This window comes from Cricetulus griseus, chromosome 3 (genome assembly GCF_003668045.3).
Source record: "Cricetulus griseus strain 17A/GY chromosome 3, alternate assembly CriGri-PICRH-1.0, whole genome shotgun sequence".
Lineage (NCBI taxonomy): Eukaryota > Metazoa > Chordata > Mammalia > Rodentia > Cricetidae > Cricetulus > Cricetulus griseus.
Genome location: NC_048596.1, coordinates 180501686 through 180524064, shown reverse-complemented (window position 1 = coordinate 180524064; position 22379 = coordinate 180501686). Strand labels below are relative to the sequence as shown.

Below are 22379 nucleotides of genomic sequence, written 5' to 3'. Positions count from 1 at the left end.
TAGTCACTCTGTCAACCAGTCACGCAGTCACCCCGTCACCCAGCCACCAAGCCACTCAGTCACCGAGTCACCCAGTTTTCCAGTCAACCAATCACTCAGCCACCCAGCCATCCAGTCACTCAGTTATGCAGTCCACTAGCCACCATGTCACCCAGTCACTCTGTCACCCAGTCACTCTGTCAACCAGTCACGCAGTCACCCCATCACACAGCCACCCAGTCACCCAGTCACACAGTCACCCAGTCACCCATTCAGCAAGTCACCCAGTCAGCCAGTCAGCCAGTCAGCCAGTCACCCAGTCACCCAGTTACTCATTCAACCAGTTACCCATTCACCCATTCACCCAGTCACCAAGTCACCCATTCACTCAGTCACCCAGTCAACCAGTCACCAGTCACACAGTCAACCAGTAACCCTGCTACCCAGTCACACATTCAACCAGTCACCCAGTCAGCCAGTCACCCAGTCACGCAACCACCTAGTCACCCGGTCACCCATTCACCCAGCCACACAGTCACCCAGTCACCCAGTAACCCAGTGAACCAGTCACCTAGCCACCCTGTCATTCTGTCAACCAGTCACACAGTCACCCAGTCACTCAACCACCCAGTCACCCATCACCCAGTCACCCAGTCACCCAGTCAACCAGTCACCAAGCCACCCAGTCACCCAGTCATCCAGTTTCCCAGTCACCAAATCACTCAGCCACCCAGCCATCCATTCACTCAATTATACAGTCCCCTAGCCACCAAGTCACCCAGTCACCCTGTCACCCATTCACTCCTTCAACCAGTCACGCAGTCACCTCGTCACCCAGCCACCCAGCCACCCAGTCACACAGTCACTCAGCCAACCAGTCACCCAGTCACCCATCACCCAGTCACCCAGTCATCCAGTCACCCAGTCACCCAGTCAGCCAGGCACCCAGTCACAAGGTCACCCATCCACCCAGTCACCCAGTCACCCAGTCACACAGTCACCCAGCCACCCAGCCACCCGACCACCCAGTCACCCAGTCACCAAGTCACTCAGCCACCCAGTCTCCCATCTACCCAGCCACCCAGTCACCCAGTCACACAATCACCATGTCACACAGTCACCTAGTCACCTAGTCACCCAGTCACACAGCCACTCAGCCACACATTCAGCTAGTCAGCAAGTCACCAAGTCACCCTGTCACCCAGTCACTCAGCCACCCAGTCTCCCATCTACCCACTCACCCAGTCACCCAGTCACCTAGTCAACCAGTCACCCAGTCACCAAGTCATCCAAATACCCAGTCACCCAGTCATACAGTCACGCAGTCACCCAGTCACTTAGTCACCCAGTCACCCATTCACTAAGTCACCCAGTCACCCAGTCACACAGCCACTCAGCCACACATTCAGCTAGTCAGCAAGTCACCAAGTCATCCAGCCACCCAGTCACTCAGTCACCCAGTCACCCAGTAACTCAGCCACTCAGCCACACATTCAGCTAGTCAGCAAGTCACCAAGTCATCCAGCCACCCAGTCACTCAGTCACCCAGTCACCCAGTAACTCAGCCACCCAGTCACCCAGGCAACCAGTCACCAAATCACTAAGCCACCCAGTCACCCAGTCACCCAATCACCCAGTCACTTATCCACCCAGCCACGCTGCCACCCAGTCACCAAGTCACCAATTACCCATTCACCGAGTCACACAGTCACCCAGTCACTCAGCCACTCAGTCACCCAGTCACCCAGTCACCAAGTGACCCAGCTACCCAGTCACCCACTCACACAGCAACCCAGGCAATGAAGCACCCAGCTAGTCAGCCACCCCGCCATCCAGCCACAGAGTCACCCAGTCACCCAGTCACACAGTCACCCAGTCACTCAGCCTCTCAGTCTATCAGTCAGCCAGTCACCAATTGACCCAGCTAACCAGTCACCCATCAACCCAGCCACCAAAGCACCCAGCCACCAATCCACCCCGCCATCCAGCCACCTAGTCACCCAGTCTCCCAGTCACCCAGTTACCCAGTCACTCAGCCACCCAGACATCCAGTCACCCAGTCACCAGAAACCAGTCACCCAGTCACCCAGTCAACCAGTCAACCAGTCAACCAGTCACCCGGCCATGCAGTCATCCAGTTACTCAGTCACCCAGTCAGCCAGTCACCAGCCACTGAGTCAGCGCAGTCACCCAGTCACCCAGTCACCCTGTCACCCAGTCACCAAGTCACCCTGCTACACTGTCACCCAGTCACCCAGCATCCCAGCCACCCAGCCACCCTGCCACCCAGCCACCCAACAACCCAGTCAGCCAGTCCCCGAGCCATTCAGCCACCCAGCAACCCACTCACTCAGCCACGCATTTACTCATCCACGCAGTCACCCAGTCACAGGTCACCCAGTAACTCAGTCAACCAGTCACCCAGTCATCCAGTCAGCCAGTCACCAAGTAACTCAGTCAACCAGTCACCCGGCCACCCAGCCAACCAGTCAACCAGTCACCCAGTCACCCAGTAACCCAGTCACGCATTCACTCAGTCAAACAGTCACCCAGTCACGCAGAAGCCCAGTCACCCAGTCACCCTCTTAATGAGTCACCCAGCCACCAGTTACCCAGTCACCCAGCCACCAAATCACCCAGTCTCCCAGTCACCCAGCCACCCTGTCACCCAGTCACTCAGGCAACCAGTCACTCAGTCACCCAGTCACCCAGTCACCCAGTAACACAGTCAGGCAGTCACCCTGTCACACAGTCACCCAGCCACTCAGCCACCCAGTCACCAAGTCAACCAGTCACCCATTCACCCACTCACCCAATCACCCAGTCAATAAGTCACTCATTGACCAATTCACCCAGTCACCCAGTCAACCAGCCACCCAGCCACAGAGTCACCCAGCTACCCAGCCACCAAGTCACCCAGTCACCCAGTCACCGAGTCACACAGTCACTCAGTCACACAATCACTCAGCCAACCAGTCACCCAGTCACCCAGTCTCCAAGCCACCTAGTACCCAGTCGTCCGGCCACCCAGTCACCCAGTCAACCAGTCACCCAGCCACCCAGCAACCCAATCACCCAATCACCCACTCACCCAGTCATCCAGTCAACCAGTCACCCAGCCACCCAGTCACTTAGTCACCCAGTCATCCGGCCATCCAGTCACCCAGTCACCCAGTCACCCAGTCATCCAGTCACCCAGTCACTTAGTCACCCAATCAGCCAGCCACCCAGTTACCAAACACCCAGTCAGCCAGTCACCTAGTCACTCAGCTATCCAGTAAACAAGTCACCCAGTCACCCAGCCTTCCAGCAACCCAGTCACACAGCCAACCAGCCACCCAGTAAACCAGTCACCAAGCCACCCAGTCACACAGTCACCCAGTTTCCCAGTCAACACATCACTCAGCCACCCAGCCATCCAGTCACTCAGTTACACAGTCCCCTAGCCACCAAGTCACCCAGTCACCCTGTCATCCAGTCACTCCGTCAACCAGTCACACAGTCACTCTGTCACACAGCCACCCAGTCACCCAGTCACCCAGTCAACCTGTCAACCAGTCACCCTGTCACCCCGTCACACACTCTAACAGTGACCCATTCCCTCAGTCATCGAGTCACCTAGTCACCCAGCTACCCAGCCACCCAGCCACCCAGTCACCCAGTCACCAAGTCAACCAGTAACCAAGTTACCCAGTCACCCAGTCACCCAGCCACCCAGCCACCCAGTCACTCAGTCAACCAGTCAGCCTGTCACCCAGTCACGCAGCCACCCAGGCACCCAGCCACCCAGGCACCCAGTCACAAAGTCACGAGGTCACACAGTCACACAGTCACCAGCCACCCAGTCACTCAGCCACCCAGCAACCCAGCCACCCAGTCACCCAGTCACCAAGTCAACCAGTAACCAAGTTACCCAGTCACCCAGTCACACAGCCACCCAGCCACCCAGTCACTCAGTCAGCCCGTCAGCCTGTCACCCAGTCACGCAGCCACCCAGGCACCCAGCCACCCAGGCACCCAGTCACAAAGTCACGAGGTCACACAGTCACACAGTCACCAGTCACCCAGTCACTCAGCCAGTCAGCCACTCAGCCACTCACTCAACCAGTCACCCAGTCAACAAAAAACCCTGTCACCCAGTCACTCAGCCACCCAGTCTCCCATCTACCCAGCCAACCAGTCACTCAGTCACCCAGTCACCCAGTCAGGCAGTCACCAAGTAAACCAGCCACCCAGCCACCCAGCCACCCAGCCACCCAGTCACACAGTCACGAAGTCACACAGTCACACAGTCACCCAGTCACTCAGCCACTCACTCAACCAGTCACTCAGTCACCAAATCACCCTGTCACCTAGTCACTCAGCCACCCAGTCTCCCATCTAAACAGTCACCCAGTCACCCAATAACCCAGTCACCCAGTCACCAAGTCACCCAGTCACCCAGTCACTCAGTCACTCAGCTACCCAGTCACCCAGTCAACCAGTGACCAAGTCACTAAGCCACCCAGTCACCCAGTCACCACATCACCCAGTCACACATTCACCCAGTAACCCAGTCACCTAGTCACTCAGTCCACAGTCACCAAGTCACTCAGCCAACCAGTCACCCAGTCACCCAGTCACCCAGTCAAACAGTCACCCAGTCACACAGTCACACAGTCACACTGCCACCCAGTCACCCAGTCACTCAGTCACTCAGTGACACAATCACCCAATCATTCAGCCACCCAGTCATCCAGTCACCCAGCCACCCAGTCACTTAGTCAATGAGTCACCCAGCCACCCAGCCACCCAGCCACCCAGTCACTCAGTCACACAGTCAGCCAGTCAATCAGCCACCTAGTCACCCAGTCACCCAGTCACCCAGTCAACCAGTGACCCAGTCACTCAGCCAACCAGTCACACACTCACTCATTCACCCAGCCACCCAGTCAACCAGACACCCAGGCACCCAGCCAACCACCCACCCAGCCACCCAGCCACCCAGCCACCCTGTCACCAAGTCAATAAGTTAGCCAGTCACTGAATCTCACAGTCACCTAGTCACTCAGTGACCCAGTCACCATGTCACCCAGTCACTCAGCCACCCAGTCACTCATCAACCCAGCCACCCAGTCACCAGTCACCCAGTCACCCATTCACCCAGTCACTAAGTCAACCTGTCACCCTGCTACCCAGTCACCCATTCACCCATTGACCCAGTCAGCCAGTCAGCCAGTCAGCCAGTCACCCAGTCACCCAGTCACCCAGCCACCCAGTCACCAAGTCACCAATCACCAAGTCACCCAGTCACTGAGTCACAAAGTCACGCAGTCACTCAGCCACTCGGTCACCCAGTCACCCAGTCACCAAGTGACCCAGCTACCCAGTCACCCAGTCACACAGCAACCCAGCCACAAAGGCACCCAGCCACCCAGCCACCCCACCATCCAGCCACCTATTCACCCAGTCTACCTGTCAACCAGTTACCCAGTCACTCAGTCACTCAGCCACCCAGTCACCCAGCCACCCAGCCATCCAGTCACCCAGTCACCCAGTCACCGAGCCTACCAGTCACCCAGGAACCCAGTAACTCCGTCACCCAGTCACCCAGTCATCCAGTCACAAGCCACCGAGTCAGCCCAGTCACCCAGTCACCCCGTCAGCCAGTCTCCCAGTCACCCAACCACCCAGTCACTCCAACAACCAGTCACCCTGTCACCCAGTCACCAAGTCACCCTGCTACACTGTCACCAAGTCACACAGCATCCCAGCCACCCAGCCACCCAAACATCCAGCGACCCAGCCACACAGCCACCCAGCCACCTAGTCAGCCAGTCACTGAGCCATTCAGCCACCCAGCTACCCACTCACTCAGCCACCCATTTACTCAGCCACGCAGTCACCCAGGCACTCAGTCAACCAATCACCCTGCCACCCAGGAAACCAGTCAACCAGTCACACAGTCATGCAGAAACCAAGTCACTCATTCACTCAGTCAACCAGTCACCCAGTCACACAGAAACCCAGTCACCCAGTCAGTCAGTCAACCAGTCACCCTGACAGACAGCCAACCAGTCACCCTGTCACCCTCCTACAGAGTCACCCAGACACCCAGTTACACAGTGACCCAGGCACCAAGTCACCCTGTCTCCCAGCCACCCTGTCAACCAGTCACTCAGTCAACCAATCACCCAGTCACCCAGTCACCCAATCACCCAGTCAGCCACTTATCCATTCACCCAGTCAACCAGTCAGCCAGTCACCCAGTCATGCAACCACCCAGTCAGCCTGTCACCCAGTCACCCAGCCGCTGAGTCACCCAGTCACCCAGCCACCCAGTGACCCAGTCACCCAGCCACCCAGTTAACCAGTCACTCAGTCACAAAGCCACCAAGCCACCCAATCAACCAGTCAACCAGTGACCCAGTCACCAGTCATCCAGCAACCCAGTCACCCAGTCACCCAGTAACGCAACCACCCAGTCACCCACTCGCCCGTCACCCAGCTACCAAGTCACCAAGACACCCACTCACCGAGTTACCCAGTCACCCGGCCACCCAGTCACCCATTCACCGAGTCACCCAGTCACCCAGTCACCCAGTAACCAGTCACCACGTCACACAGTCACCCAGTCACCCAGTAACCCAAACACCTAGTCACTCAGTCACACAGTCACACAGTCACTCAGCCACCCAGTCACCCAGTCACCCAGTCACTCAGTCACCCAGTAAGCAGTCACCACGTCACCCAGTCACCCAGTCACCCAATCACCTAGTCACTCAGTCACACAGTCACTCAGCCACCCAGTCACCCAGTCACCCAGTCACCCAGTCACCCAGTCACCCAGTCCCCCAGTCACCAAGTCACCCAATCACCCAGTCACCGAGTCACCCAGTCACCCAGTCATCCTTCCACCCAGTCACCCTGTCACTGAGAAACCATTCACCCAGTAACCCAGTCTTTCAGCAACAGAGTCACCCAGTCACCCAGTAACCCAGTCTTTCAGCAACAGAGTCACCCAGTCACCCAGTCACCCAGTCACCAAACTACCGAGTCACCCAGCCAACCTGTCACCCAGCAACCCAGTCACCCAGTCACCCAGTCACCCACTCATCCAGCCACCCACCACCCAATCAGCCAGTCATTCAGCCACCCAGTCACCCAGTCACCCAGTCATTCAGTCCAGCAGTCACCCAGCCACCCAGCCACCCAGCCACCCAGCCTCCCATTCACCTAGCCACCCACCACCCTGCCACCCAGTCAACCAGTCACCCAGTCACACAGTCACTGAGTCATACAGTCACCCAGTCACTCAGCCACCCAGTCACCCAGTCACCCAGTCACCCTGTCATTCAGCCACCCAATCAGCCAGTCACCCATTCACCCACTCACACAGTCACCCAGTCAAACAGTCACACAGTCATACATCCACCCAGTCACCCAGCCACCCAGTCAATCAGCCACTCAGCCACGCAGTCACCCAGTCACCCAGTCACCCAGTCACCCAGTCCCCCAGTCACCAAGTCACCCAATCACCCAGTCACCGAGTCACCCAGTCACCCAGTCATCCTTCCACCCAGTCACCCTGTCACTGAGAAACCATTCACCAAGTCACCCAGTAACCCAGTCTTTCAGCAACAGAGTCACCCAGTCACCCAGTAACCCAGTCTTTCAGCAACAGAGTCACCCAGTCACCCAGTCACCCAGTCACCAAACTACCGAGTCACCCAGTCACCCAGCCACCAAGTGACCCAGTCACCCAGCCAACCTGTCACCCAGCAACCCAGTCACCCAGTCACCCAGTCACCCACTCATCCAGCCACCCACCACCCAATCAGCCAGTCATTCAGCCACCCAGTCACCCAGTCACTCAGTCCAGCAGTCACCCAGCCACCCAGCCACCCAGCCACCCAGCCTCCCATTCACCTAGCCACCCACCACCCTGCCACCCAGTCAACCAGTCACCCAGTCACACAGTCACTGAGTCATACAGTCACCCAGTCACTCAGCCACCCAGTCACCCAGTCACCCAGTCACCCTGTCATTCAGCCACCCAATCAGCCAGTCACCCATTCACCCACTCACACAGTCACCCAGTCAAACAGTCACACAGTCATACATCCACCCAGTCACCCAGCCACCCAGTCAATCAGCCACTCAGCCACGCAGTCACCCAGTCACCCAGTCACCCAGTCACCCAGTCCCCCAGTCACCAAGTCACCCAATCACCCAGTCACCGAGTCACCCAGTCACCCAGTCATCCTTCCACCCAGTCACCCTGTCACTGAGAAACCATTCACCAAGTCACCCAGTAACCCAGTCTTTCAGCAACAGAGTCACCCAGTCACCCAGTAACCCAGTCTTTCAGCAACAGAGTCACCCAGTCACCCAGTCACCCAGTCACCAAACTACCGAGTCACCCAGTCACCCAGCCACCAAGTGACCCAGTCACCCAGCCAACCTGTCACCCAGCAACCCAGTCACCCAGTCACCCAGTCACCCACTCATCCAGCCACCCACCACCCAATCAGCCAGTCATTCAGCCACCCAGTCACCCAGTCACTCAGTCCAGCAGTCACCCAGCCACCCAGCCACCCAGCCACCCAGCCTCCCATTCACCTAGCCACCCACCACCCTGCCACCCAGTCAACCAGTCACCCAGTCACACAGTCACTGAGTCATACAGTCACCCAGTCACTCAGCCACCCAGTCACCCAGTCACCCTGTCATTCAGCCACCCAATCAGCCAGTCACCCATTCACCCACTCACACAGTCACCCAGTCAAACAGTCACACAGTCATACATCCACCCAGTCACCCAGCCACCCAGTCAATCAGCCACTCAGCCACGCAGTCACCCAGTCACCCACTCACCCAGTCACCTAGTCAACTATTCAACCAGTCACCCAGTCACCAAATCACCCACCTACCGAGTCACCCAGTCACCCAGTCACCCAGTCACCCAGTCATTCAGCCACCCAGTCACACAGTCACACAGTCACTCAGCCACCCAGTCACCCAGTCACCCATTCACCCAGTCATTCAGCCACCTAGTCACCCAGTCACCCAGTCACCTAGTCACTCAGTCAACCAGTCACCCAGCCACCCGGACACTCAGCCACCCAGCCACCCAGTCCCGCTGTCACCCAGTCACCCAGCCATTCAGCCACCCAGTCACCAAATCAAACAGTCACCCATTCACCCACTCACACAGTCACCCAGTCAAACAGTCACACAGTCATACATCCACCCAGTCACCAAGTCACCCAGTCACCCAGTCAATCAGCCACTCAGTCACCCAGTCACCCAGTCACCCACTCACCCAGTCACTCAGCCACCCAGTCACCAATCTACCCATCCACGCAGTCACCCAGTCACCCACTCACCCAGTCCCTAGTCAACTAGTCAACCAGTTACCCAGTCACCAAATCACCCACCTACCGAGTCACCCAGTCACCTAGTCACCCAGTCACCCAGTCAGCCAGTCAGCCAGTCAGCCAGTCAGCCAGTCACCCAGTCACCCAGTCACCCAGCCACCCAGTCACCAAGTCACCAATCACCAAGTCACCCAGTCACTGAGTCACAAAGTCATGCAGTCACTCAGCCACTCGGTCACCCAGTCACCCAGTCACCAAGTGACCCAGCTACCCAGTCACCCAGTCACACAGCAACCCAGCCACAAAGGCACCCAGCCACCCAGCCACCCCACCATCCAGCCACCTATTCACCCAGTCTACCTGTCAACCAGTTACCCAGTCACTCAGCCACCCAGTCACCCAGCCACCCAGCCATCCAGTCACCCAGTCACCCAGTCACCGAGCCTACCAGTCACCCAGGAACCCAGTAACTCCGTCACCCAGTCACCCAGTCACCCAGTCACAAGCCACCGAGTCAGCCCAGTCACCCAGTCACCCCGTCAGCCAGTCTCCCAGTCACCCAACCACCCAGTCACTCCAACAACCAGTCACCCTGTCACCCAGTCACCAAGTCACCCTGCTACACTGTCACCAAGTCACACAGCATCCCAGCCACCCAGCCACCCAAACATCCAGCGACCCAGCCACACAGCCACCCAGCCACCTAGTCAGCCAGTCACTGAGCCATTCAGCCACCCAGCTACCCACTCACTCAGCCACCCATTTACTCAGCCACGCAGTCACCCAGGCACTCAGTCAACCAATCACCCTGCCACCCAGGAAACCAGTCAACCAGTCACACAGTCATGCAGAAACCAAGTCACTCATTCACTCAGTCAACCAGTCACCCAGTCACACAGAAACCCAGTCACCCAGTCAGTCAGTCAACCAGTCACCCAGTCAGCCACTTATCCATTCACCCAGTCAACCAGTCAGCCAGTCACCCAGTCATGCAACCACCCAGTCAGCCTGTCACCCAGTCACCCAGCCGCTGAGTCACCCAGTCACCCAGCCACCCAGTGACCCAGTCACCCAGCCACCCAGTCAACCAGTCACTCAATCACAAAGCCACCAAGCCACCCAATCAACCAGTCAACCAGTGACCCAGTCACCAGTCATCCAGCAACCCAGTCACCCAGTCACCCAGTAACGCAACCACCCAGTCACCCACTCGCCCGTCACCCAGCTACCAAGTCACCAAGACACCCACTCACCGAGTTACCCAGTCACCCGGCCACCCAGTCACCCATTCACCGAGTCACCCAGTCACCCAGTCACCCAGTAACCAGTCACCACGTCACACAGTCACCCAGTCACCCAGTAACCCAATCACCTAGTCACTCAGTCACACAGTCACTCAGCCACCCAGTCACCCAGTCACCCAGTCACCCAGTAACCAGTCACCCAGTCACCCAGAGTCACCCAGTCACCCAGTAACCCAGTCTTTCAGCAACAGAGTCATCCAGTCACCCAGTCACCCAGTCACCCAACTACCGAGTCACCCAGTCACCCAGCCACCCAGTGATCCAGTCACCCAGCCAACCTGTCACCCAGCAACCCAGTCACCCAGTCACCCCATCACCCCATCACCCAGTCACCCAGTCACCCAGTCACCCACTCATCCAGCCACCCACCACCCAATCAGCCAGTCATTCAGCCACCCAGTCACCCAGTCACTCAGTCCAGCAGTCACCCAGCCACCCAGCCACCCAGCCACCCAGCCTCCCATTCACCTAGCCACCCACCACCCAGTCACCCAGTCACCCAATCACCCAGTCACCCATTCACTCAGCCATTCGGCCACCCAGTCACCCAGTCAACCAGTCAACCAGTCACCCAGCCACCCAGCCACCCTGCTACCTAGCCACCCAGTCCCGCTGTCACCCAGACACCCAGCCATTCAGCCACCCAGTCATCAAATCAACCAGTCACCCATTCACACAGTCACCCAGTAACCCAGTCAAACAGTCACACAGTCATACATCCATCCAGTCACCCAGTCACCAAGTCACCCAGCCACCTAAACACACAGCCACCCAGCCACCCAGCCACCCAGTCAACAAGTCACCCAGTCACCCAGTCAGCCAGTCACCCAGCCACCCAGTCAATCAGCCACTCAGCCACGCAGTCACCCAGTCACCCACTCACCCAGTCACTTAGTCAACTATTCAACCAGTCACTCCGTCACCAAATCACCCAACTACCGGGTCAACCAGTCACCCACTCACCCAGTCCCTAGTCAACTAGTCAACCAGTCACCCAGTCACCAAATCACCCACCTACCGAGTCACCCAGTCACCTAGTCACCCAGTCACCCAGTCACCCAGTCATTCAGCCACCCAGTCACACAGTCACACAGTCACTGAGCCACCCAGTCACCCAGTCACCCATTCACCCAGTCATTCAGCCACCTAGTCACCCAGTCACCCAGTCACCTAGTCACTCAGTCAACCAGTCACCCAGCCACCCGGACACCCAGCCACCCAGCCACCCAGTCCCGCTGTCACCCAGTCACCCAGCCACTCAGTCACCCAGTCACCAAATCAAGCAGTCACCCATTCACCCAGTCACCCAGTCACCCAGTCACCCAGTCAATCAGCCACTCAGCCACACAGTCACCCAGTCACCCAGTCACCTTGTCACCCAGTCACTCAGCCACCCAGTCACCAATCTACCCATCCACGCAGTCACCCAGTCACCCACTCACCCAGTCACCTAGTCAACTAGTCAACTAGTCGCCCAGTCACCAAATCACCCAACTACCAAGTCACCCACTCACCCAGCCACCCAGTGATCCAGTCACCCAGCCAACCTGTTACCCAGCCAACATGTCACCCAGTCAAACGGTCACCCAGTCAACCAGTAACCAGTCAAGCAGTCACCCAGTCATCCAGCGACCCAGCCACCAAGCCTCCCATTCACCTAGCCACCCACCACCCTGACACCCAGTCAACCAGTCACCCAGTCACACAGTCACTCAGTCACACAGTCACCCAGTCACTCAGCCACCCAGTCACCCAGTCACCCAGTCACCCTGTCATTCAGCCACCCAATCACCCAGTCACCAAGTCACCCAATCACCCATTCACCCAGTCACTCAGCCATTCGGCCACCCAGTCACCCAGTCACCCAGTCACCCAGTCACCCAGTCACCCAGTCATTCAGCTACCCAGTCACCCAGTCACCCAGTCACCCAGTCACCCAATCACCCAGTCACCCATTCACTCAGCCATTCGGCCACCCAGTCACCCAGTCACCCAGTCAACCAGTCACCCAGCCACTCAGCCACCCTGCTACCCAGCCACCCAGTCCCACTGTCATCCAGACACCCAGCCATTCAGCCACCCAGTCATCAAATCAACCAGTCACCCATTCACACAGTCACCCAGTCACCCAGTCAAACAGTCACACAGTCATACATCCACCCAGTCACCCTGTCACCCAGTCACCAAGTCACCCAGCCACCTAAACACACAGCCACCCAGCCACCCAGTCAACAAGTCACCCAGTCACCCAGTCAGCCAGTCACCCAGTCACCCAGTCAATCAGCCACTCAGCCACGCAGTCACCCAGTCACCCACTCACCCAGTCACCTAGTCAACTATTCAACCAGTCACCCCGTCACCAAATCACCCAACTACCGAGTCACCCAGTCACCCACTCACCCAGTCCCTAGTCAACTAGTCAACCAGTCACCCAGTCATCAAATCACCCACCTACAGAGTCACCCAGTCACCCAGTCACCCAGTCATTCAGCCACCCAGTCACACAGTCACACAGTCACTCAGCCACCCAGTCACCCAGTCACCCATTCACCCAGTCATTCAGCCACCTAGTCACCCAGTCACCCAGTCACCTAGTCACTCAGTCAACCAGTCACCCAGCCACCCGGACACCCAGCTACCCAGCCACCCAGTCCCGCTGTCACCCAGTCACCCAGCCATTCAGCCACCCAGTCACCAAATCAACCAGTCACCCATTCACCCACTCACACAGTCACCCAGTCAAACAGTCACACAGTCATACATCCACCCAGTCACCCAGTCACCCAGCCACAAAGACACACAGCCACCCAGCCACCCAGCCACCCAGCCACCCAGTCACCCAGTCACCCATTCACCTACTCACACAGTCACCCAGTCAAACAGTCACACAGTCATACATCCACCCAGTCACCCAGTCACCCACTCACCCAGTCACCTAGTCAACTAGTCAACCAGTCACCCAGTCACCAAATCACCCAACTACCAAATCACCCACTCACCCAGCCACCCAGTGATCCAGTCACCCAGCCAACCTGTCACCCAGTCAATCAGTGACCCAGTCAACCAGTCACCCAGTCAACCAGTCAACCAGTCAAGCAGTCACCCAGTCATCCAGCGACCCAGCCACCCAGCCTCCCATTCACCTAGCCACCCACCACCCAGTCACCCAGTCATTCAGCCACCTGGTCACACAGTCACTCAGTCAAGCAGTCACCCAGCCACCCAGTCACCCAGCCACCCAGTCAACCAGTCACCCAGTCACACAGTCTCTCAGTCACACAGTCACACTGTCACCCCATCACCCTGTCACCCAGTTACTCAGTCACTCAGTCACAAAATCACCCAATCACTCAGCGACCCAGTCACCCAGTCACCCAGCCACCCAGTCACCAAGTCACACAGTAACCCAGATTCTCAGCCACCCAGTCACCAAGTCAACCAGTCACAATTCACCCACTCACCCCGTCACCCAGTCAAACAGTCACCCCATCATCCATCCCACCAGTCACCCAGTCACCCAGTCACCCAGTCACCCAGTCACACAGTCACACAGTCACCCAGTCATTAAGTCACCCAATCACCCAGCCACCCAGTCACCAAACAGCCAGTCACCCAGTGATCAAGCCACTCAGTCCTCCTGTAATCAAGTCACCCAGCCACCCAGACACCCAGCCACCCAGTCAACAAGTCACCCACTCACCCAGTCACCCAGTCAAACAGTTACCCCGTCATCCATCCCACCAGTTACCCAGTCACCCAGTCACCCAGTCACCCAGTCATACAGTCACCCAGTCATTAAGTCACCCAATCACCCAGCCACCCAGTCACCAAACAGCCAGTCACCCAGTGATCAAGCCACTCAGTCCTCCTGTAATCAAGTCACCCAGCCACCCAGACACCCAGCCACCCAGTCAACAAGTCACCCAGTCACCCAGTCACCCAGTCACTCAGTCACTCAGCCACTCAGTCACCCAGTCAGCCAGTCACCTAGTCACATTGTCACCCAGTCACTCATCCACCCATTCACCCACTTAGTCACCCAATCACTTAGTCACCCAAATACGCAGCCACCCAGTCACCCAGTCACCCAGTCACTCAGTCACTTAGTCACACAATCACCCAGTCATTCAGCGACCCAGTCACCCAGTCACACAGTCACCCAGTTACCCAGTCACTCAGTCACCCAGCCACGCAGTCACTCAGCCACCCAGTCACCCAATCCCCCTGTCACCCAGTCACCCAGCCACTCAGCCATACAGTCACCAAGTCAACCAGTCACCCATTCACCCACTCACTGAGTCACCCAGTCACTTAGTCACCCAATCACTTAGTCACCCAATCATGCAGCCACCCAGTCACCAAACACCCAGTCACCCAGTGATCAAGCCACTCAGCCATCCAGCAATCAAGTCACCCAGCCACCCAGACACCCAGTCACCCAGCCACCCAGTCAGCCAGTCAACAAGTCACCCAGTCAGCCAGTCACCCAGTCACTCAGCCACTCAGTCTCCTAGTCACATTGTCACCCAGTCACTCAGCCACCCAGTCACCCATCTACCCAGCCACCCAGTTATGCAGTCACCCACTCACCCAGTCACCTAGTCAACCAGTCAACCAGTCACCCAGTCACCAAGTCACCCAACTACCGAGTCACCCAGTCATCCAGCCACCCAGTGACCCAGTCACCCAGTCAACCAGTCACCCAGTCAACCAGTCAGCCAGTTAACCAGTCACCAGTCATCTAGCATCCCAGTCACCCAGTCACCCAAACACCCAGTCACCCATCCACCCAGTCACCCAGTCATCCAGCCACCCAGCCTCCCATTCACCTAGCCACCCACCTCCCTACCACCAAGTCACCCAGTCACCCAGCCACACAGTCTCCCAGTCAACCAGTCACCAAGTCAACCTGTCTCCCAGTCACCCAGTCACCCAGTCACCCAGTCAACCAGTCACCCAGTCACCCAGTCACCAGTCATCAAGCAAAACAGTCACCCAGTTACCCAGTCACCCCGTCACCCAGTCACCCAGTCAACCAGTCAACCAGCCACCCAGCCACCCAGCCACCCAGCCACCCAGCCACCCAGTCATCTAGCAACCCAGCACCCAGCCACCCAGCCACCCAGTCACCCTGTCACCCAGTCACTCAGTCACCCAGTCACCAAGTCACCCAGTCACCCATTCACCCACTCACCCAGTCACCCAGTCACCCAGTCATCCAGTCACCCAGTCACCCAGTCACACAGTCACACAGTCACACAGTCATCCAGTCACTTATTCACCCAATCACCCAGCCACCCATTCGCCAAACACCCAGTCACCCAGTCACCAAGTCACTCAGCCATCCAGTAACCAAGTCACCCAGCCACCCAGCCACCCAGCCATCCAGCCACCCAGCCACCCGGCCACCCAGCCACCCAGCTACCCGGCCACCCAACCACCCAGTCGCCAAGTTACCCAGTCACCCAGTCACCCAGTCACCCAGTCACTCAGCCACCCACTCACCCAGTCACTCAGTCACCCAGTCACCCAGTCACCCAGCCACCCATTCAACCAGTCACCCAGTCCCTCAGTCATCGAGTCACTCAGTAACCTAGTCACCCAGTCACCCAGACTTCCAGCCATCAAGTCATCCATTCACTAATTCTCCCAGTCACTCAATCACCCAGTCACCCAGTCACCCAGTTACTCAGCCACTCAGTCAACCAGTCACCTAGTCCCTCAGTCATCGAGTCACCCAGTCACCCAGTCACCCAGTCACCCATCACTCAGCCACCCAGCCATCTAGCCATCCAGCCACCCAGCGACCAAGTCAACCAGTCACACAGTCACCCAACAACCCACCACCCAGCTACCCAGTCACCCAATCACCCAATCACTCAGTCACCCAGTCACACAGTCATGCAGTTACCCAGCCACCCAGTCATCCAATCACCCAGTCAACCACTCACCAAGTCACCCAGTCAACCAGTCAACCAGTCACCTGGCCACACAGTCTCCCAGCTCCCAGCCACCCAGTCACCATGTCAACCAGTCACCCAGGTACCAAGACACCTAGTCACCCAGTCATACAGTCACCCAGTCACCCAGTCATACAGTCACCCAGTCACCCAGTCATCCAGACACCCAGTCACCTAGTCACCCAGTCACCAAGTCAACCAACTACCCAGTCACCAAGTCACTCATCCACCCAGTAACCCAGTCATTCAGTCACCCAGTCACCCATTCACCAAGTCACCCAGTCACCCAGTCAACCAGTCACACAGTCAACCAGTCATCCAGCCACACTGTCACCCAGTCATCCAATAACCCAGTCACCTAGTCACCCAGTCTCCCAGTCACCCAGTTACTCAGTCACCCAGCTACCCAGTCAGCCAGTTACCCAGCCAACCAGTCAACCAGTCACCCAGTCACCCAGTCACCCAGTCCCTCAGTCATCGAGTCACCCAGTCACCCAGTCACCAATCACTCAGCCACCCAGCCACCCAGCCACACAGTGACCAAGTCAACTAGTCACCCAGTCACCCAGCCACCCAGCCACCCAGTCACCAAGTCAACCTGTCAACCAGCCACCAAGCCACCTAATCATCCAGTCATCCAGCCACCCAGCCACCCAGCCATCCTGTCACCCAGTCACCCAGTCACCCAGTCAATCAGTTACCCAATCTCCCAGCCACCCAGTCACCCATTCCCCAAGTCACCCAGTAACCCTGCAACCCAGCCACCCAGCCTCCCAGCCACCCAGTCACCCAGTCACCCAGTCACCCAATCACCCACTCACCCTGTCACCCAGTCCCTCAGTCATGGAGTCACCTAGTCACCCAGTCACACAGTCACCCATCACTCAGCCACCCAGCCACCCAGCCACCCACTGACCATGTCAACCAGTCACCCAGTCACCCAGTCTCCCAGTCTCCCAGTCACCCAGTCACCCAGTCACCCACCCACCCAGTCACCCACCCACTCAGCCACCCAGTCACCCACTCACCCTGTCACCTAGTCACCCAGCCACCCACTGACCATGTCAACCAGTCACCCAGTCACCCAGTCTCCCAGTCTCCAGCCGCCCAGCCACCTAGTCACCCAGTCACCTAGTCACTCAGTCACTGAGCCACCCACTCATCCAGTCACCCAGTCACCCAATCACTCAGTCACCCAACCACCCAGCCACCCTCCCTCTCAGCCACTCAGCCAGCCATGGAGTAAGGATGGAAGTAAGGTTCATAGAAATACAGAATAATAAAAGCCCAGAGGCAAAAGATATATTAAGTTAACCAGTGCCGGCTAGAACACGCCAAGCTAAGGCTGCACATTTAAAGCTAAGAATAATGCTCTCTGTGTTGAGTTATTTCCAACACTATTTTTTAGGTTAAGTATAGGAAGATCCACTTTCATCATTTGGTGGACTTTTATTTTACTGAATGTTTTCAGTTCCTTCACCGGGCATGTGGTCTTCTTCTTTTTCTTTTCTTTGTCTTCTGTGCATTCTGTTTTCAAGAGTTTCCATTTTAGTTCTCATCTCCTTCCCTCTTGTACTGGTGGTCCTTATAGGACTGATGGATCTCTGGACGTTAACAGCTTTTAACAAAAGGGCAGATAGGTAGGTGATCACAGCTAACAGACATATATTCCATTAAGTTTGGATCTTTCTTGCTGTTTACTAGTTGGGCTGAGTTAAAAGGCAGGTTATTTAACTTTTAAGGCTTCATTTTCTGGTTTGTTAAGTGAGGGAAATGAGGAAACATAAGGCTCTACGGTTGGGTAATGAACAAGGGGAATTGGAAGTTTGGGTGCTCATTGGCTAGGAGGGAATTAGATGGGTACACTTGGTGATTCCATAAGTGAGGTGAGGGAATTCAAGTCCTGAGTCCTAAGATGAATTGACAAGAAGTTTAAATGTAGTCATTCCCACTACAGATTGTTGCAGTCCCTGAAGTGCAGATAAGGGACCAGAGGAATGGATGCTTGAGGGACTTACCCAGCTCAGCCTCACTTCATTGTATGACTGCTTCTGACAGACCACGCTCCGGAAGCATTCTTTATGTTCCTTAGAGACCTGACATTGTTTTAGACTTGCTTGACATTTGATTCACTTTACCTTACAGGTTTATGCAGAATTTGATTTTCTTTTTTGAATCCTGTCAGTTCCAATGAGATGTATACCAGCAAAGCGGTGAGCAGAAATGCCTGGTTGTTACAACCTTCCCTGTTTCTGAGGATAGCAAAGCCTTGGTCCCTCTTTCTTTGACCCAACACATTTAGATTTTGGGGGAACATTTTCAGCCTGGCTTCCCTTCTCCCCAACTTCCCAGCCTGAGCACTAGCGGAGGTGAGATTGTCTTTTTCCAGGCGCCTGAATGTGACTGGCACGTCCGTTCCTACAGTCTTTACTTACAGTGATAGGCCAGGAGATGAAGGGCATGTATCTGTCGATGGCAAAGGTGTAAAGGAAGATGAAGAAAGCGAAGATGGACACTTCCATAGTGAGAAGCAGGATCAGGATCGGGTGTGTGGCCACTGTTTCGAAGAGTTGTAGTGCAGCCACCATGCAGACCTGGGTGGAAACATACATACATTTGAGCTGCTGCTAGGGCTTTCCCTGACTTCTGAGGCCCTCCACTCCACAGACACCCTTAGACTACCAATTCAGCTTACTATATTCAGGATCTTAACTTCGGCGTGTCCCATCGTCCAGAATACTCTATTGCTGTCTTTGAATTCCCACCTGTAGCGTCGAAACCCTCTTTTTGCTTCCTTGGGCCTGACCCCCGGGCCATCTACACGGGCAGGCGGAGGTGCTTGCATGGTGAGCAGTAGTTCTCAATTTCTCACCTCCCAGCCTCGCCTGCAGTCCCTGAACAGGCCCAGCTCAAGAGAGAGCCAGGTGTCTTCAGACCTGTTCAAGGGCAGTGCCCAACTGACTGCTGGGACTGCAGAATTCCAACGCTTATGCTTGTTCAGCGCGAGCACACCTCATCTCGAGGACCAGCAGGATCGCCTCCACCCTGGCAGAGGTCAGACATTCCCACCCTCCACGCAGCCCCATGCACTGAGACCCACTGGTCCTAGAGAGGCTTTCCTTGAAAAGGAGTGGCAGGTTTGTAGCTGTAGCTCCCTGGGGTCCTGTCCCTCCCATCATCCTGGGGCAGCCTTGTGGAGGAGTGGAAGTGTAACGCGACTTTTACACAAGGCCACACGAGGAAGAGTTGCCAACTTAGCAGCCCTGACTTTATGGTCACTTAGAGGTGGGCTTGGGAACTCCGTGATGGCCTGGAGGACATGAGTTTCTGCCAAATGCTGGGAAGGGCTAGGTGACTTTAGCATAACTCCTGCCTCGGTGTTGAGGTGGAGGGCTTAGTTTATGTACCCAGGGCCTTTTTTCTTGCCCTTCCTCATGTTCTTGATGACCAAAAAGCCATCGATGATACACTGGACTGCTGCCGAGAGGTACAGGATCAGACACAACACAGGTGGGAAGGAAAGGCCATAATACTTTCCATCTCTTATTCCTATTCCTATCCGACGAGGTAAACACCTGAACCAGTCCCTTTCTGGCTTCTGTAGGCCAGGTTTATCTTTCTAAGAGGAAAGGAAACAGTGACATTTGCTGCCCACAGTGGCCTGATTGATCATATGACTATCAACTGCACCAGTGGTTCTCAGCATATGAGATGCCACCCCTTGGGCCTAACGGCCCTTTCACAGGGGTTACCTAAGACCAACAGAAAACACAGATATTTACAGTTTGATTCCTAATGATAGCAAAATTACAGTTATGTCATAGCAAAGAAAATTATTTTGTGTTTGGGTGTCACCACAACATGAGGAACTGTGTCTAAGGGTCACAGCATTAAATAGGTTGAAAACCTCTGCTTTGGATAATGACCATTGCAGTTCTGAGTGCCTGGAGAGTTGAGCCTGGGTGGTGAATGTTGTGGAGCTCTCTCTCTGAGGAGGGGACAGGTTTAAGACTTAGAAAACCCACTTGCAGTGGCTATGAGATGAAGAGAGAGTGGACCAGTATAAGGCAGGAAGACATGGAAGAAGGCTGATGTCAGTACAGGCAAGAACAACTGTAGGCTGGAGGTGTGTGGGGACCATGGCAGGACAAAGCTCAGTTGATGAGTTGCCAGATTGGGACCAGAGATGATAGCACCTGATATTCCATCCATGGATGTTTCTCTTTGTGGGCTATTAATGACAGTTTCTTAGGAGGCCTTGTTCCAGCCCCTGTGTGAGTTTCTCAGGGGAAAGGGCTCTGTTCCCACTGGCCAACTCCAGCTTGTTAATGCAGTGGCATTGACAAATGTTTACCAATTATGGAATGAACTTAAAGAATTTAAACTCCCCCATTCATATCTGTGTTTAATATAGTTCCCTAGCCCAGAAAAAACAAAGTCAGAATGTGGTAGTTTGAATAAGAAGGGCCTCTATAAAATAAGGTATGTATTTCACTGTTTGGTTCCCAGTTGGTGAACTGTTTAAAAAGGACTAGGAGGTGTGGCCTTGTTGGAAGAGGTCTGCCATTGGCGGTGGGCTTTGAGGTTTCAAAAGTCCAAGTCAGGCCTAAGTTCACTCTCTACCTGCTGCCTGTGGATCAGATGTGAGCTCTCAGCTACTGCTCTAGCACCAGGCCTATCTACCTACTGCCATGCTCCCAGCCATGATATTCATGGACTAATCCTCTGGAACTGTGAGCCAGCCCCCAATGAACTGCTCTCTTTTATAGGTTTCCTTAGTCCTGGAGTCTCTTCACAGCAATAGAATGGTAACTAAGATTCCTATTTATAAGGATTTATGTCTTGCTGTGTTTTACATGTAATGTAAAATATGTTTTGTGAGTTTCATGAGTTTCAGGTTTGGGCAACTTGACATTTGAAGACATTACTACAAGAAAGAGAAGGGGGTCTCAAGAGATGGCTCAGTTTAAGATCATTTGTAGCCCTTGTAGTGGACCCAGGTTTGGTTTGCAGGATCCCTGTGGAGGCTCACAGCTGTCTTCAACTCTAGTTTCAGGGAATCCAATGTCCTTTTCTGACCTCCACAAGTATTTGAATGGGTATACACTTACCTACACACACACACACACACACACACACACACACACACACACACACACTTAAAAATAAATAAGTCTTCTCTGTTCTGTTAATGACATCATGATGACATTTCTTTTTCAGATTCCTGGAGAACAGAGTGGGCAACTATGTTGACTGGCTCTCATTGCCTGGCCTGCAGAAGCAGCCAGCTGAGGGTAGGGATCTGGATACCAGATGTTTCCCCAACCTTTGCAGGGGAGATGTGAACAAATATCTGTTCATCCCAGATAGGTCTCTAATGATAGACTAATTCTATCTTGGAGAACCAGTGATTTTCCTGTGCTTTCTCACAGAATGATGGGTGAGGGACAACACACAGAAGCATAGATGACTCAAAGGTGACTGTATCACTGAAGACCCCAACACAGCATACATGATGACTCATGGAGGATGCCATCCTGGAGATTGAGAGTCAAATGCAGGCAACTTCTCTACTTGGATAGTCTCTCTGCAATTGTTTATTGCTTCTATATCCTTGGGGGAGGGCCTTGTGGTTTTTGTGAAGTTTCAGCTTTCTCAGACTATGAGATTTGTTTACCACCGAGTCTCATGAGCATCTTTCCTTCCCAAAGGTGGGAAGGTTTGTCTGAGGATGTCCTAGCTAGTTTTATGCCAACATGACCCATCCTAAATTAATC

At 55.3% G+C, this 22379-nt stretch overlaps 1 protein-coding gene across 1 annotated transcript in view; it reads right to left on the bottom strand.

Annotated features, from left to right (window-relative positions):
- The window catches only part of LOC118238502 (CKLF-like MARVEL transmembrane domain-containing protein 2A), an 89302-nt gene extending 69855 nt beyond the window's left edge, over positions 1-19447 (bottom strand). Inside the window, exons 1-2 of the mRNA XM_035441691.1 lie at positions 19298-19447; positions 19038-19196 (exon numbers count right to left, since the gene is read on the bottom strand). Of these exons, the coding sequence (XP_035297582.1) occupies positions 19038-19196; positions 19298-19447 (309 nt within the window). The remainder of the gene's footprint in view (positions 1-19037; positions 19197-19297) is intronic.
- Between the last annotated feature and the right edge of the window lie 2932 nt (positions 19448-22379).